The 17,674-nt window shown below is 42.3% G+C and overlaps 1 protein-coding gene across 1 annotated transcript in view; it reads right to left on the bottom strand.

Annotated features, from left to right (window-relative positions):
* Positions 1 to 17,674, bottom strand: part of EPHA4 (EPH receptor A4) — a 106,504-nt gene that overhangs the window by 16,257 nt on the left and 72,573 nt on the right. The window contains exons 6-11 of the mRNA XM_032697836.1: positions 11,230 to 11,354; positions 9,908 to 10,067; positions 8,740 to 8,851; positions 3,491 to 3,549; positions 2,586 to 2,699; positions 2,221 to 2,406 (exon numbers count right to left, since the gene is read on the bottom strand). Of these exons, the coding sequence (XP_032553727.1) occupies positions 2,221 to 2,406; positions 2,586 to 2,699; positions 3,491 to 3,549; positions 8,740 to 8,851; positions 9,908 to 10,067; positions 11,230 to 11,354 (756 nt within the window). The remainder of the gene's footprint in view (positions 1 to 2,220; positions 2,407 to 2,585; positions 2,700 to 3,490; positions 3,550 to 8,739; positions 8,852 to 9,907; positions 10,068 to 11,229; positions 11,355 to 17,674) is intronic.

The raw sequence follows: 17,674 nt of genomic DNA, 5'->3' as shown, positions 1-17,674 counted from the left end.
AAAGCAAACTGCTCCAGATGAAGGGCTTAGTGACCTTGGCTGAGTACATTCTTAAGTAAAAGGATGTGATAAAACAACATTCCCCCTCTAATTCACCTTTGCAAGCATTCTTTGGTAGAAAGAGGAAGACCTCCAAGCAAATCTGCATATGGCAGCGTTTCATTTATCCTTTGCAACTGTGACACCAACCCTTCCACTGAACAAATACAGCTAAATGAGTTTTAATTAACCTTCCTCAATCAAAAGATACTATGTCAACGCAGAAGGGAAGAAAGGGAGATTCTTTCAGTGCATTAACATGTAATTTCATTACTCAGGCACTTCTTTAGCAGGGGAGGGGGACAGAGAGCGGAGGGAGAAGTTACCATCAGTGAGTCAATTATTAAAGTACTTGACTAGCAGCCAATAATTTATTCATGGCTTTTTGCTGCCTCTCTCAACCCCCATCCATACCACTATTTATCTCACATTTTAATTTTCAGTTTATTAAATGCATTCATTTATCACAGCATTCAGAAAACCTACGGAGAAATTGAGATAAATGTCTCCTTAAGTAGCCCTGTTTACCCGAGAGCCCAGCTCTGAGGTAACGGAGCCGGCTCGCCGCGGGAGCATCGCTCACCGAGAGCCAGGGAATGGAGCGCTCCCAGGTCAGGCCACCACCTCCTCGGTGAAAATTCCAAATCATTTTAATTCACTGACAACTGCATTATGCAAATGCACACGGTCATTTATAACTGCTAGAGCTGTAGCAGCTCAGGGGGTTCCAGCCTTGGTGGAGTTTCAACATAAAGATTCCTCCATTGCCTTTTTTTTTTTACAGGGGTGCTAATAAAAATCACTGTCTGTAGCAAACACCGTGGCCTGATCACAGCCTCCCTCCCCTTTCTTACAACAACACAGAGAGAGACTCAGCCCTTCCACATTTAAACAGAGTACTATCTTTTAATTTTAGGTTTCAGGGAGGGTCTCAGTAAAGGATGGTCAAAAGTTTGCCTTGAAAAGCAAACTGCCATACACTGTATGAGCCATTTTCAACAACTGAGAGAAGGCAGAGTAGGAGACAGCAACACAAAGAAGCAAGGTTAAGATTTCCAGAAACACAAATGGCAGAGTAAATATCCAGTTCTCACTGACATTCAAGAGGGACAGGGTTTTACAGTGGTATCGATGGCTTTGACAACTCTGAGAAATACTTTGTGCTTCTAGTAATACTTTTTAACTTTTCATCCATCTCTAATTTCAACTCCTCACGCTATTAATAGCCTGCATTCACATTCACCATGTACAACATCAGATGAAGAAGGTAAGCTTCACAAATTCCACTCTGACAGCAGCTCACAAGATCACTGTCTGCTTCCTTTGTACCCTAAGCATGAGCCCCGACATCCAAAGGGTCTTTTAGGATTAGCAATCAGTGCCAGGCTTTGCCAACATGCTACCTATGGCAGTCAGAGCAGGGACAATAACTACACTATCACAGCGGCACCTTATCAAGTCAGACCCAGGTACGGCTGTCTCACAGGTGTATTTTCAGTTCTAGCCCAGACAGCACCTAGTGAGTGCTGTCACTCTCTTTGTAAGGCAGAGTTCATGGCACAGGGAGTGCTAACAGACTTAAAAAAACCCCAAACCAAACAAACAAAAAGATCGGCCAGGTAAATTCTGCGGAGTGAAATCATCACACCTGTATATCAGAGAACACAACTAAGCAGGTTTCACAATAAAATAGCCTACTTCATTTCAAAGGCTTGCTCCTTGCATCTGTGCTTTGTACCTTAAACATACGACTGTGAGGTTTGTTTTGGTATTTTTCCCCCAACCGTTTTGAATTCTTTGCTCACCATCTGCTTTTGCCTATCCTGTAACAATCAGCTCAGTCTAGCAAAGATGTAAAAGATGCCTGCTTGGCATAGCAAGAAGGGGGGGCAAAAAAGCCAACCCCTGCAGTATTAATTCCCCCTACAAAATCTCGTACAAGCTGCCTACAGACAGAGTATCAGTTGAAACCGTAAACCCATTTATAGCTGACAACAAGATTAATGACTTGTCCTGCACTGATTTCCTCCTATTAGCTATCAGTGGATCTGTTCCATCTGTCATTTTATGGGAAAGAGGGTAAAAAAAAAAAAAAAAAAAAAAAAAAGCCAGCACACACAACACAGACTTAATTTCTCAGTGACTTCCAAATCAGACTTGTGATGAAAATGACCTACTTACATTTAGTAACTACACCTTCCAAGTGGATGATATTGGGGTGGTCAAATTGTCCCATGATACTGGCCTCACTGAGGAAGTCTCTCCTTTGTTTATCAGTGTAACCAGCTTTTAGAGTCTTGATAGCAACACAGATCTCTCTTTTTCCTGGTACTTTGAGGCGTCCACTGCACACTTCACCAAACTCCCCTTAAGGAAAGAGGCACAAGAAAACATAATCATGAACAAGAAGCATGTACTTGTGTTGTCAAACTGTTATGTCAGTGCATTTGGGGGAACTGTCACACAAAAATTACAGGATCACATTTCCTAAAAGTAAATTTAAAAGCATATTTACAGAAAAAAATTGAAAAAGTGCTGGCACTTACCCACACCAATAACTTTTTCAATCTTTATGCAGGAGGCATCGATTTCTTTGGCAAATTCCCTCACAGCTTGGTTTGGATCCTCATATGTAAAAGGATCCACATATGTTCTAACACCTGCAAGGCAGAAATGTTTTATTTGAAGTCACTGATCTACATGCTGCTGAACACAGAACATATGAGTCTGAAGCCTTAATGATATACAACAGCAAAGAGAGTGTACAATAAAAATGTACTGTAAGCCAGGAATGACTGATGAAGGCAGGAAGGACTTAATGTATTTTCCCCCCAGTGCAATATTTTAAAATGTAAACATTTAATAGTTCCCAATATTGATGTAAGGAATCAGGCTTTTGCCAATTAATGAGCTTCACAAATCACTGCCATCACTAATAGGCCAATCACCTGTCTGTGGATTTGTGAGACTAAAACACATCCCATTTTTCCTATGGAAGCCAGGAAATTCTGAGTTCAGGTCCTGGGCTTGGTACCTGGATGACTGAGATGGAAATAACAATAGGATTGATTCGGTGCTGGGAAAAAGGCAGCAAAGTTCACACTCTCTTTCCTGCAGTATTGCCTCTGGCCCATTCTAAAACTTTTTTAGCAGAGTATTGTGGGGAGAAATCCTGCCTAAATATCAGTGGCCAAGAACAGGTATCTTTCAGCGCCAAGGAACAACGAAAAAATTTGATAAACCTTTCTCCTGTCGGCACCCTCAAAATGTTTTAGCCAGATACTTCTATTTTCCCCACTATTAAAGTAGTTTGGAAGCAGGATGTTCACAAGAGATGAAACAAGAAACACATTCATCTCGAGAGGAATGTGATCCCTTCTTTCCCGAGCATCAGAATGTGGGACGTGTTTTAAGATTCAAATCAAAAACCCCAAGCACCACGGCCTTTTACCTTGGTTCAAATGTTTCTCCTCATCTGCCTCTTGCTTAGCCTTGCTGTACTTACTGCGCCTGTCAGAACAAAGCAGAGCATTAGAGTTCAAAATAAGTATCTCACCCTGAGACAAGCTTAGTTGTCCTGACTTGCTGAGACTTGAGCTGCTGGCACCTGCCATAGCCCGCGACACAACACACACCACACACCAGCGGTGCAGGAGGATCCTCTCCTCACACTTCTCTAAGTGTCAGGGGCACCAACAGAGCATCAAGGGAAGCACAAACCTACTTGCATCACCACATTTAAAGAAAGAAAAGAATACGTGCATTTCGGCTGCTTTTTCTTCGAATGTGCACTTGCAACTGAGGAGCCAAATTTGCTTTTTAGCCCTGCCACATCAGGAATTAAATGCTACAGCAGAGGTGCTTGACTGATTTTCAAACGTAATTAGGCAAATGCCAACATCAATATACTTATTTAACTGCAAACTTAAACTGTAAACAAGTCTCCACACAGAAATTGGATCTCAGCAAAAAAAAAAATCCCCACCAACTCTGACTATCAACAATGCAGATCCCAAGGATTTTTTTTTCATTCTTTTAATCACTGTGTAATTAAAGGGGCTGAAGAGCTCCTGATGGCAGAGCTCCTCTACCAACCCTCTGAGTCGGAGACAATAATGTAGTATAGTATGTTAATTCTATGGATTACTACTTCTACGCTTACACCCATGATATTGTATCTAGTTATGAATTTAATTAGTTCAGCTTTAAACTTCAATGAATAAGTAGCATTAAGAAAAGTTAATACAAGAGGTTGGTCCATTAGGGAGGATATTGAGGAGTCAGCTCTGCCATATGTGCAGGGATTTGAAGTTCCTCTGCATCTAATGGTATGTAGATGTCAAGATCTGCTTTGGGCTTTTACCCATCCATCACTGAATGTTCAGAACCAAGCATAACAACAGACACTGCTGTAGAGAAGAGCTTACTCTCAGTTTGCCTGTTCCTATGGAAATCCAAGTCTTCCAGTGTGTCAGACCCAGGTCAGCTAACTGGCAAGAGTCTGGGGTGGAGAGAAGAGGGAAGGCAGAAGCAGAAACCAAGCCTGAATAAAAGGATGCAACACTGGTACTGCCTGCAACGTGCAGCTGCTGCCTGGAGTGGGGCAGGAGATGACTAGGCATGCCAGGGCTACAGGGGTGAGACAGGCTGAAAAGGGTGAATAAGGAGAGGAGGAAAACGGGAGCAGGTGAGACAAAGACCTATGGGGAGATGTGAGTTTAAAGGGGTCAAAAAACTTGCAGATAACTGGAAGAAAACACATGACAGAGCCCTGCTTGCAGGTAATCTTCATGAGTCTCACCATACCCCTCCCATCAGCAAAACCCTTCTGCCCTTTAGCAGAAAGTATCCCATTTCCATCTCTGCACCTGCCCTGTGGGGAATGGTAGCTTCCCATCACTGTCAGTTGGGAGGCCACCTCCCAGCCTTTGGCTTTGCAGTCAGTGCTGGGTGTTAAACACACTATGCCCATAATAAAAAATATAAATTAACCATGAAACGGAAAGAAAAAAAAAATCCTATTTGACATGTGAAGACTAGCTGACCTTTGAACCAAGCCTGACAGCTCCCAACATTGACAGGACTTGTGTTCAGACAGAGAAAGCAGGTACACATCAAACCATAAGCCTTTGGGAGCTTCTTTTCTTGATAAAAATCACTGAAACACAAATGGCTCCAAATCACAAGAAGAGCATTATTAAAAACCACACTGAATCCAAACATCATTTAAACCATTTAATTTGCCCCAGAAAGTGTGTAACAGAGCTGAGTTAAACAATGGGATGATGTTCTGCTCCCAGCTACTGAACTAAGACAGAAGAGGTGGCACAAATCTCACTCAGTACCACATGGGATCAGGTCAGTTAAGGGGACTGCAGAGATGGTTTCAGGTATTACACAACTTCTCTCAGAGGAAAGAAAAAAAGGGGGGAAAAAAGAATTCTGCTTTTCAATCAGGACCTTTCAAATTCATTTTATTAATGTTCAGGCACAGGTAGGAAATACGAAATGCAAACAGGCTTTGCATGAAAGCATTTTAAGCATGAAAAAAATTCTCTTTATCTTATTTTTAAAAAGTACGAGCACCCTAACAACAGATTAAAAAATAACCTTCCCCCACTAAAACCCAAAGACACGCAAAAAGCGAAGGGAAACAAAGGGATTACTGTTCAAGCAATATAATTGTAGCTTATTAAGTTTAAATAATACCTTCCAAACTAACTACCTACTTCCACTTCTCCCTGTGTCACCTGTTGACCTCTCCCGCCTGGCTTTGGGCAGGACACTGCTGTGTGCCATTGTCCCGGAGAGCAGCCCAGGAGTCCTGCACCACGGGGCACAGGGGCTGGGGCTGCCTCTGGGGCAGCTCACCTGAGTGGCAGAAGGGAGCCTTTGTCACAGATTTGAAGCCCGTAATTACAGGGATTTTGGCAGCGGTGATTAAATAGCCGGCGTTCAGGAAAAGAACACAGAAGCTTTCAGAAACTGCAGGGGTCAGAGGCACAGGCAGAGCTACAGGTGGGGGCCGCTGATGAAGAGGAGGTAACAACGCAGGGTATTAACAGGCACTGAGGTGAAACAGCAGGGCCCTGGCGCCACACTGCTGCTCCCACCTCCTCCTCCACACACAAAAGAGGGGCTGGGGGTGCTCAGACACCAGGCTGGCAGAGCACCTGCTCCAACACCACCAGCAAAAGATGGGCAAATGCGTTCACCTGTTGGTGGAGCAGAGATAAATCAATTTATCAGCTGGAAGAATTTCTGACAGAAACTTCCGGATGCCCAGAGGACCATCCTACTCCACTCAAGTCCTTTTATAAAGTGCCTCTGTTTTATACTTTCTCGAATCCTTTACAACTCTATTTGAGATACCATAATTTCCCTCAGCATTCCTGCAGAGCAGGGTTTAGGAACACCCATGCTACCTCCTGCACACTGCTCTGTGGATGTGCCCATCTAAACCTCGGTAACTTCAACATTAGGCAGATTAGTTCTCACATTAACACAAATGCAGTGGTTGCAGGACAGAACCAAACAGCTTGAGCTGCCTGAAGGCAAAGTCCTTTGACAAATTCTGCTGTAAAGATGAATTTTGGGATTTGAACAATGTCCTGAAAAAACGTGATACCAAATTACTAGTAATAGCCCAGTGTTCAAAAGTGAGCATCTACAGCATATGCCCAGTTCCCACATTTGGCTCATGGATGCACAGAGGCCATGTCTGCAGGCCAAAGCACGGGTTTGATTGTACAAATAAGACTTTTAGGTCATGGCTAGATTACAAAACCTCCTCATGGGGACTCTGTGAAACAGAAAAGCTTGTTCTCATCTGAAGTAATTTGGGAACAAAGTATAATTATTTTGCTATTAACTTCTGCTGGTGCAGGAACATCATGAAATATCCCCAAAGCCCACACCTCTAAATGACATTGGTATAGTGGTTAAAATCATTAGAGTAACAGTGAATATTAAAGTAGATTCTGTTTATTGAGAGCCACTTCCAGCGACTGGAGAGCTGTGTATTGAGGAGGGCTATTAATTAGCAAGGCACCATGCATTAGTATGCACAGAGCAGTTCCACTGTCCCGGTATTTCATTCATCTTGCTATGTATGTCTTTCCCCTTCCACGGCCTCTCTGAGAGCCACCAGTGCGGAGCCACAGGACACCTCAGAGCCCGTGGCCACCAGGGTACTTTTATCTCCATTCCCACCAGTGCCTGGACCAGCCTTTTGTCCCTACTGCCCAGGTGCTCTTTGTGGTGCCTTTGTCTGGGCCGCACAGGCATGGGCAGAGATAACCCAGCAGACATTCTGAGGGGACCTGTCTGAGATCAGCAGGTCTGTCAGTACCTGGCTCCAGGCAGCCTTTCCTCTGACAGCTTTATGGCCGATACTAACGAGAATCAATATGAGGGCAAGGGGTTGACAGTTCATTTTCTGAAGAGTGATCCATTGAGGGCCGATCACCAAGCAGTGTTTATCAGCCTTGGGAAGAGACATTTTTTTTATAGGGAGAGGAGGGGGAGGGATCATCTCAAAGTAGCTCGACAGGCTCAATTCTCCAAGGTGGCGACTCATAATTAGAAATCCAATGTATCCTGCTATCAATCCTGCCTTAAATAATAAAATGATCAATAAAAGCAGAGAGGAGATTAAGTCATCAAGCTCAGTGATGCTATTTGCTGTTTCAACGGCTTTTAATAAACCTGTCTCTCTGCATCACATTTTCATATGTTCTGCTCTTCTTTCTTCTTGCCAGCATGGAGGCTTTGAGTTGAACACCCACAGAAAGCTACCACAATGCATCTCTACTTTACAGATATTACAGTCATAGTCACTTAACTGCTCTCTAGGACGATTTAAAAAGAGCAAATCAAGAGGAATTTGTGCACATTTACAGCTGATGTCATTAAAATGACCAACAGAGACTGACAAAACGTGCATTCCTCAGATCCTGGGCTTCAGATGCAGTAATGATACAACCAGTTTTATTCCAAAATTACACTGAAGCAAGATCACGCTGATCTTTTTAAATGAGACTGAACACAAAGATGAAGACAGAAACACACTGTGTTTCTGCTACACTGTCCTCCCACTCACGGGATTGTTCCTGACGCCTGGGTTGAATTTGGGAGAATGAACAAGTACTTGGTAGAAGATTATAGTGCTGCTTTGATGAAATAACCATCGATCCAGTCTGCTGTGTTACTGCATATGATGCTGAATGACTGTGCCTTCCATTTCACAGTCATCCCCTCACACAGGAAGGACTAACCCAAAAGACTAATGCAAACTCATACAGACTAACACAAAATCACAAGCATAGCAGTCTGATGGCTTAGTTCACAACAGTGCCGTTGTTTACTTTCTATCAGGAGTCAGTCCAAGGAAATCTACTGTACTCATACCCATTAAACTTAACTTCAAATTACAGTAACCACAAATCTCTAGCTGGCTTGCTTCTCAATGCCAGTTATTGGAATCAGCTTTGCATTTGAAGGGCAAATAGAGCTGGAACTATTGCCATTACATCACATGCTGCTTGGTACTAATGTTGAGAAGATCAAAGCTACAAGGGAGAAGGCTTGTAATGCAAATGTACTGTTTATGATGCTAATCAAAGAATTTAGCTTTGTTTGGAGGAGACAAAAAGCTCCCTGATGAAAGAAAAAGAGGGAGAGAGAAGCTTAAGTTCTTACCTCCTGCTGATGACAAAGGCTGCAATGAGAATGACCACAAGAACAACACTGCCAGCCACTGAAACAAGAAGCACTGTGGGATTGGTACCATCGCCAATGATGGGGGAAGGAACTGAAAACAGAAGAGGGAGCATTAGTGTCAGACACTCTCAAAAAATCAACCTAGGTAGCACTCAGTGAGCTTTCTGGCTTGTGAAGGCAGTTTAGAGTAGCACTCAAATCTACTTTCAGGCCTTTATTATATAGTAATTTGATACAATTTTCCAACAGGGTGCTAATGAGCTGAAGACATGATATTTAATAATGATTTGGGGAACTTAAGTTCACTGGGAACTCCTTCTCTCCTTCAGTGCTCCTCAGAGGGTATAATGGCTAATTTTTTTTGCCTTTCTAATTGCTTTCCACACTTCTTTCCTCCTCCTTTTTCCCCTCAGTGGGGCCAGATGATCAGTTCCCAGGCTGACACAAAGACAGTAAGTTATTTTAAAATGTCTACCCTCTTCCTGCTGGATTGATTACTTTCAGTTGTTAACATCCTGAAGGATGTTGCCTATAACTGGCATGACCTTAACTTGATTTAAGCAGACCTGTATGTCCAAAATAAAATAGGCTTGGTCACACTGTCTTCCTGCCACAGAAAAGCAAACATTCTGGGAGCTAAATTTGCACATTTCCTAGAGCAAAGTGAAAAGCTCTGCTAACAACATAATTCAAACATTCTTGTCTCTATATGACTGCCTAAGGAAAAGTGCAAACACGTGAGCTGATGTAGGACACCTAAATAATCTATGTCAATAGCTTGCAAAGGGGAGTAACAGGGTTCTATTCTCCTTGAAATAAGATATTCCAGAAACATGCAAAAATCTACATTTACAGAAGCAAAAATCTCTCAAGCATCAACGGCTTCCAAGTGTTCATAGGGTGCATGTTCCCTTAAGCCACGCTGAAGTATTGTCATTGCCAGAATCTAGAATACAGCATATCCAAAGAGATGTCTCGGGCCAGATTCATGGTATCACAAACAGCCACATGGCCACAGAAGAACATTTTCTCAGAACAGACACACTACAGTCCAACCATCCAACAGGAAACTCCCAACACACAGCTCAGTTACATCTGCACTCCTCGCTCAAGGAAAAGCAGAGGAATTCAGTGGGCCTGTCGTTACCTGTGTTAGTTGTGAACTCAAAGGGTCCACTGAAGTCTCCGTACCCTGCTGCTGTCCTGGCCCGCACGTGAAACACGTATGAAGTGAGGGGGTTCAGGCCCTTGATGTCCGTGTTCCTGGAGGCCGTCTTCACAATGCGGTAGCTGCGCTCGTTTTGGTCCTGCCAACGAGAGAACACAGTGGTGATCCAGTGAAAACGCCTCGCTGCGCCATGAACCATGGAACCCCACTTCCTTGCCAAAGCTGTCATGATGAAAAAATATGAGTTAACAATGATGGAATTCTCAAAATATGTCCTGAGGGCTCCTGCTGTTGGCCTTGCTCAATACCCCTAGCATTGCGTGCTGCGTGGAGCTCTGAGCAAGCCAAAAAAGGATGATGAGGCGGTAGGTATGATGCTCATATATCACTGATTATTTAAGAAATCACACAATGAAAACCTTTGGAAAACAGCCAAGAGTTCAAATAGAATCCTCTCGATGAACAAGCACATTTAACTCACACATGCTGGTACTTTCTTTTTCTTCCTACCAGCCAAAAGCCACATACAAAAAAATTGATTAAAATATTTTAAGAAAGAAAAGACTTAGAAAATGTCTTCCAGAAAGTCCAATCTTAAAAATTGTTCTATTTTTGCCTGGGAAATCCATCAGAAAATGTAATAATCTAGCTTGCCTGCAAATCAGATGCCTTTTTCTGTGTATGTTAGGAAAGCAAGGGATTATAAAAAAAATTCTGAAGCATGCATGTGCATATGAGAGACAGCGCACACAAGCAAGAGCAGGTAATTGTTCATTTTTGCAGAGAACCTTCAAAGAAAATAGCTCTTTTCATAATTCCATATTTGAGAAGTTATTTGGAGGAATAACATCTCCCTCTAACTTGAAAAGTATGAAGAATGTAATTTTCTTTCCTTGTTCTCTATTAAAAGCCAGCCAGTCCACACTATCACTCTAAGCAGAAGCTATCGGCAAACAGATCTTATCATTATGACTCTGTTATATACTTCATTATTATACTTCTGTCTATGAAGTAAAGCTAATGTCTCACTTCTGCCCGACATTATTGATTCTCATTATAAATATGATTGCTACAAAAGCTCAGTTCCTAGGTAGGAAAAAAATAACCAAATAAACTCACACCATACAGCTGGAACAGCCTATGAGTTTTATTCTTTCAAGCAAGCATTCCAGTGCATGAAATCCTTAATTGGATTTTATTAAACTGAATCTATTTGGTTTCAAATGACGGAATCCTATCTGGAAATAAAATGCAATGGAATGAAGTACAAAGCTCCTTGCTTCTCCATTTTTAAACAGTACCTTTTCATAGTATTTGACTTCATACTCCAGGATGACTCCATTTGGCCTGTCAGGTTCCAGCCAAGCCAAGGCAACACTGTGCCTTGTTATCTCTTTAGCCTGGATCAATGCAATTGGGGATGGAGCTGCCAGAAAGAAAAAAAAATATATAAGCAATAATTTAGTTTTAGTGAGGAACATGTATTTTTAATTGTAGCTTTCACAACATGAGCACTTTCAGAAAACGTGTTTTTCTTGCAGGGCACAGGGAGGAGACATTAGAAGCATTAAATATTTTTCCTGTTTTCTCTAACAAAATTACATTTAATCCTCTCTAATAAAGATTGGGTTTGGATCCTGGACAATACTAGATAGATGGGTTTTCAAGTAACAACCCAGTTCTCTAAACACTGCAACATTCATGTTTCCCAAGTACAAACCTCCATAAGAGATAAAGGTTCTAAAAGAATCTGACTTATTTTTGTTGTTTGTCAGGCACAGCACATAGACTTGTACTTTTGTTTTGGTATACAGTGATTCTCCTCTTCCATCTCCCAAAATTAACTGATGTTATTTCATTAGCTATTTACAGGAACTATGAAATTCCTGAGGTTCCAATCTGGTTTTCTCTAAAGCTGAGAAAATATTGCCACTGAATTAAGTAAGACCAGAATAAAGCTGAATACGTATGAATTTGGACCCTCCCATTAAACCCAGGAAACTTGTATTTCAAGAGTCTGAGCCAATTTGTGCCTCCTAACTTGCCTTGCTTATGTCACAGTCTGTGAGCAGTCCTGGAGAACGGGAAGCTCAGCACCCAAGGGCCGGATTCTGGCTTTGATAGCTCCTTCCCAGCCAAAAGATACCAGAGACTGGCCCATTGTGTACCGAAGTGGCATCATCTGACCCCATCCCATGTGGCGCTGTATTGATGCAATGAATAGAAAAAGCGGGATTGTACTGCCAAGGGTAAGGGCTGCAGGATTTTTGGAAAAACTCTACCTAGCAACAACCTAAACTCCAAAATCCTTTAAACTGTATCTGTGTCAGTAATAAGGGCTGCAATGATGAAGATAATGGAAAACATGTCTTTGTGCACCCTGCACTGTCTATAGAGCCCCTGCTAATGCTGAAGTTCAGGTTTCTGACTGGCTGGAGGACAATGCCTTCTCCTTTGCCTGTGATAGCAGCAGATTCATGGCTGTGCTGGGGAACGGGTTTTCTGAAGATTTATGAACCCGGCTGCCCCTTTCTTGCTGTTGTGTTGCTGTGTGGTCACGTCTCTAGCCAGCTGTTATCAAGCTCTTTTGATGCTGACAATAGCTGGTATAAATGGCGGAGTCTCCAGGGATAAAAAGGGACATTCATGAAATTTTTAATCTTATCTAACAAAGCTGTCCTGTATAACCAGAGATTAGAGGTCTTCCTAAATTGAATATATTTCTTCTTTTGTCCTCTGATGCTGTAGCTGCTCTTTTTTTTCCCCTTTTCCCTTTCTTTTTGTTTCTTTTTCTACCCTTAACTTTGGGATGACGATCCATGAAAATGTTGGAGAGTAAAAAGTATCCTTGAAACAGGTATCCTTGAAAACTATCAAGAAAGACAAATAAATAAAACACTCACTATAAATGAAAGGAAAATTGAACGTTGAAAGCCTCAAGCCTACTTGACCATATCAGACAGTTCTGATGGAAGTGAAAATAACCAGTAGACGCTGCACAGTCACAAAAGGGTGTCTCCTCTTGATGTGAAACCATCAGGGAGCTGCTTCCCGATTTACTATTTGACAGTTTGGCATCTCTGTTAGAAATGCCTCCAGAACCTTTATCTCTTTTTCCTTGTCTGTCTCTCACATGCAAAGGCAAATACTGAATGACAGAGGAGACTATAAACACAGCCAACAGGGAGGATCCAGGTGTGCTCCATCAAATTAGATATGTGGCATGACTGAGAACCTGCTTAATAACCTCACAGTTCCTCAACAGAGAATCAGACTTTTTTTCTTCCCCTCTGCAGTAAGAATACCGCTCAGCTAATAAATTAGAAATCAGATTTGTTACCCTAAAACACACACGTGCCCATTACTGATAAACCAAGCGGAGAGAAATCTGCTTAGTTAATCGGTGCCTCATGCAGGGCAGACAGGCAATTCTTTTTACCAAGAATCTGTCACACTGGTCTGACCTCAAGAATTGTAGAGAGAAAGTTCACTTTCTTTCCTTTATCCTCTTTTTAACCTCCTTGGTTTCCCATTTCATTTCTGCAGGTATCTATATTGGAATTTAGTGAGTCCTTCAATACTGGGCTGGTAAGTGCTGTATGAAAACACATTTCTTTCCTACTGTAAAATGGCCATTTCCAGCAGAGGAATTTATATTAACTAATCCTGCTTGTGAAAGATGCTTAGCTTTATATGGTATAACAAGTGCTTTCTCATGTCTCTAACAAATGGACAGCTGATCTTATGCACTACACCATACTGCAATAAGCAACACACTCCTGACCTCCAGGACACAAAGAAGAGTTGCACATCAATTCCTTTGTTATTCCTTATAATTTTAATAATGGCCTTATTTTTTCCTTCCTGTCCTTTATGTGCAAATTCATCTTCCTCAACTTTTAGTCTCTTCTTTTGTCCTGGATTCTGCAGATGAGCAATTTGTTTCTGAGTGTGTTTTGACTGTACATCCTGTCTCTCCATACGCTATACAGAAATCCTAGGAATGCCAAAGTCCAACTATAAGATGAAGTACCTGAATTGCAAGATGCTGTCCAGGAGCTGTCTGACATCTCTGCAGCACAGACCTACAACGGTCTATGCAACAGGATGGTGACCTGCAGCAACTGGGCCCAGAACCCACAGGGAGCACTACAGTTACCCCACTGCATGGATAAAATCCTAAGTTACCAATTCCCTTTTATTTCTGCAAATAGCCCTACAAATCAGGTTTATTTATTTCCTTGTTTTTCAGGATCCTGCGCAGTTGAAAGACTGGACTCCTGGAAGAACAGCAAGTCAGGGTCTCCTTGCACATATATTATCAAAGGGCACAAGAGTCTGGTCAGTAGAGTCCAGGACAAAGACAACATTGCCACTGCCAGCTCATCATGGCACTCCAGGGAGCAGTCACAGCCTTCTGGGTGAGCTTCTGCAAAATATCTACATTCTTTGCTCTTCTCCCTTTTGCCTTTAAATTGCTTGTGACGTGAAGATAAATATGTAAGGTTGTAAAACGATGCTTTGATCATGAGCAGAATAAAAGACACAATCTTCTCTTATATGTGCATGGACATTATCAGGGGTTCATTAGATACACACACTCCTACATAAAACACATCGAGGACAGCTTGACCAAAAATAATAATGTACATAATTAAGATAGTCACAATAAGATCCCATAATACTTATGGAAGGGAGTAGGATATCACTTTTTCTTTCACTTTTTGCACTTTCATCCACCCTACTCCCTGATATTTGGAAAGGAACACTAAGCAATAACTTGTTTCTCAATCACCACTGCTTACAACAGCGAGCTTTCTGCCACACGTGCACAAACTGCACATACCAAGAACCAATTCTACCAGAACAGCCCATTTAACACAATGATGAGGTATTTTGATGCCTAAGAAGGGGTCCCCCCTTGAACAAAAGCACCAAGTGTAACTTTCCCGAGTTCAAAGCTCAGCAGTTCCTCTCCCTTAAGAACCCCACTCCCTACTGATGTGAATGTTGCAATTTTCTTTCATCTACTTCCTCAATAACCTGCCATTAAACACCTACTAGTAGTTTTATTACCTCAGTTCTGAGCTTGCGGCCTACAGAGAGAGAAAGAGCACAGATGTACTACAAAAACTTCGCCCAAATGCCATAAAGCCATATCCCAAGGCTAGTGAGTGCTGAATTGTAACAGTTTTGAGGCACTTTAAAGGATGGCAGAGGCAGAGTGTCAGTTTTTCATTACTGGTTCAAACTGGGGGGGGGGAGGAAAAAACAGGAAATAAATAGATGCAATAAAGTCTCTGGCATGTAGGCATCCATGAGTGAAAACAGCCCTTTATAAAACTACAACACATGAGTACTCAGATATCAAAGATACACAATGCCCAGTGTTTTATTGAAGATGCCTTCTTACCCACAGCAGGGTTTACTTTCCACTCCCCATGATTTGAATTTAAATGGATCATGTTTACTCAAGGGGTCTTTCACTGACTGAAAAATATACCCACAGTTTGTACATTATCTCAGCTAAATTCAAATAACATATTTAAATTTAATTACTTGAAGCTTAGGGGTTTTCATGCTTTTCTTTATTCCCTCAATTGCACACAACACTTATTTGTTCTTATCAATGGCTATGCGCTTTGTCAAGCATCAAAATTAAATGCTTGAAAGCACTAATGATGTTACTGTGATTAAGGGTTTTTACCTTCCAGGGTAGATACTAAAAGCCTGCTCCATTATTAATTACTTAAAAAAAAAAAAAAAAAAGAAAAAAGAAAACAAGATTTCAGAGAATCTAACACTGAAGAAAAGTCCTCTTAGAAATCAAAACAAGACATTAAAAAATCTTCCATTAAAAGATTTTCTCTTGATAAGGACACAACATATATAAGGGAACCTGGCACATTTCAGGTTTTCTATTTGACTATTTACCTTGTAACATTGTGGGGGTTTACATGTGATTTTTTTGAATTATATTAGCAAATAATCTCACAGCAGGAAAAGCACATGCAACACAGAACATCAAATATCATATAAATCATTTCTAAAGGCAACATTCTTTAGGCCACATTCTGATAATTTTATTCATGTAAGAGAGCAACCTAATCTATGAGCTGTCCCACTGAGTTGAAATGAAGGGAAGGGAGAAGTATCCAGCCCTGTTTAGTTACATGTACCAGAATAAATTAAAAAGAAGGCAGCTCCCTTTCACAGAATCACAGAATTTTTAGGGTTGGAAGGCACCCCTAGAGATCCTCTAGTCCAATTCCCCTGCCAAGGCAGGGTCACCTGGAGCAGGTGACACAGGAACACATCCAGGTAGGTTTGGAATGTCTCCGGAGAGGGAGACTCCACGACCTCTCTGGGCAGCCTGTTCCAGTGATCTGCCACCCTCAGTGTAAAGAAGTTCTTCCTCATGTTGAGGTGAAACTTCTTGTGTTTTAGTTTATGGCCAGTGCTCCTCATCCTGTCACTGGGCACCACTGAAAAGAGTCTGGCACCATCCTCTTGATACCCCTGTGAGGTATTTCTATGTATTGATAAGATCCCCTCTCGATCTTTTCTCGAGACTAAACAGGCCCAGTTCCCACAGCCTGTCCTCATAAGAGAGATGCCCCAGACCCCTTATCATCTTTGTAGCCTCCAGTGGACCATCTCCAGTAGCTCCTTATCTTTCCTGTACTGAGGAGCCCAGAACTGGCCACAGCACTCCAGATGTGGCCTCATTAGGGCCGAGCAGAGGGGCAGGATCGCCTCCCTCAAGCTGCTGGCCACACTCTTCCAGATGCACCCCGGGATACCATTGGCCCTCCTGGCAGCAAGGGCACATGCCAGCTCATAGTCAACTCGTCATCCACCAAGATTCCCAGGTCCTTCTCTGCAGAGAAGGATTTCCTAAAGTTCTGTTTCCTGTTGTCCCTTGGGCCTTTTATCCACTCCTCTCTCCTGTCCAGTCAGAAGTGCTCCAGTTTCTGAGGAACACCACCCCTCTGCTCCAAGTATTCCTGGCAAATGGCTTTCCAAACAAAGGAGAATGCACTTTAGCAAGACCACATTTCCAAACATATGCAAAGCATATGCATAAGCCATGCACGTACATCAGGATAAGCAAATGAAAGCCTTCTGCACATGTGAAGCGATGCGCACACACAGATTAGATGTCTGCACGTCTGAAGAACAGAGCCAGAGTTTGGCATTCCTGCTCCTCACTGCCAGTACGACAGCTATGCCTTTCTCTGAGGGACCTGCCAGAGTCTGCGGGCTGGATGTGCACTTTAAAAATTAACCACATGCATATTTAGGGTTTTTTCATTATTCCCTCTGTGTAAGTGGAGCAAACATTTGTACTAGCGATGATTGGGCCAGGTTAGGACTTGGACAAGGATCTAGAGGCCTGATTGCTCAACCAAGCCACTGGAAGCCTCCCAAGACATTCCCGAGTCCTCTGTCTTCCCACCGTCTGCCTCTCCCTCCCCCAGGAATGACGACTGGCTATGAACACCTCCCAGCTGGGAAACTGACACATGCCAAGATTCAGGCCAGCACTTTCAAGCTTTAGCATTTTAAAGCAAAGACTTTAAATCTACGCCACTGGAGTAAAGCGCCCAAGGTTATCCACCCACACGTGAAAATCCTGCTGAGAAGCAGCCTGACAGCTGAGCTTGGCCTCTTTCTCTCAATCCCTTCAACCAGCCGTAAGGCTGCTGAACTAAACTTTCCCTCCTTGTTACTAGAAATTACACT

Source organism: Chiroxiphia lanceolata, chromosome 10 (assembly GCF_009829145.1).
Source record: "Chiroxiphia lanceolata isolate bChiLan1 chromosome 10, bChiLan1.pri, whole genome shotgun sequence".
Lineage (NCBI taxonomy): Eukaryota > Metazoa > Chordata > Aves > Passeriformes > Pipridae > Chiroxiphia > Chiroxiphia lanceolata.
This window is presented reverse-complemented; position numbering and strand designations above follow the sequence as displayed.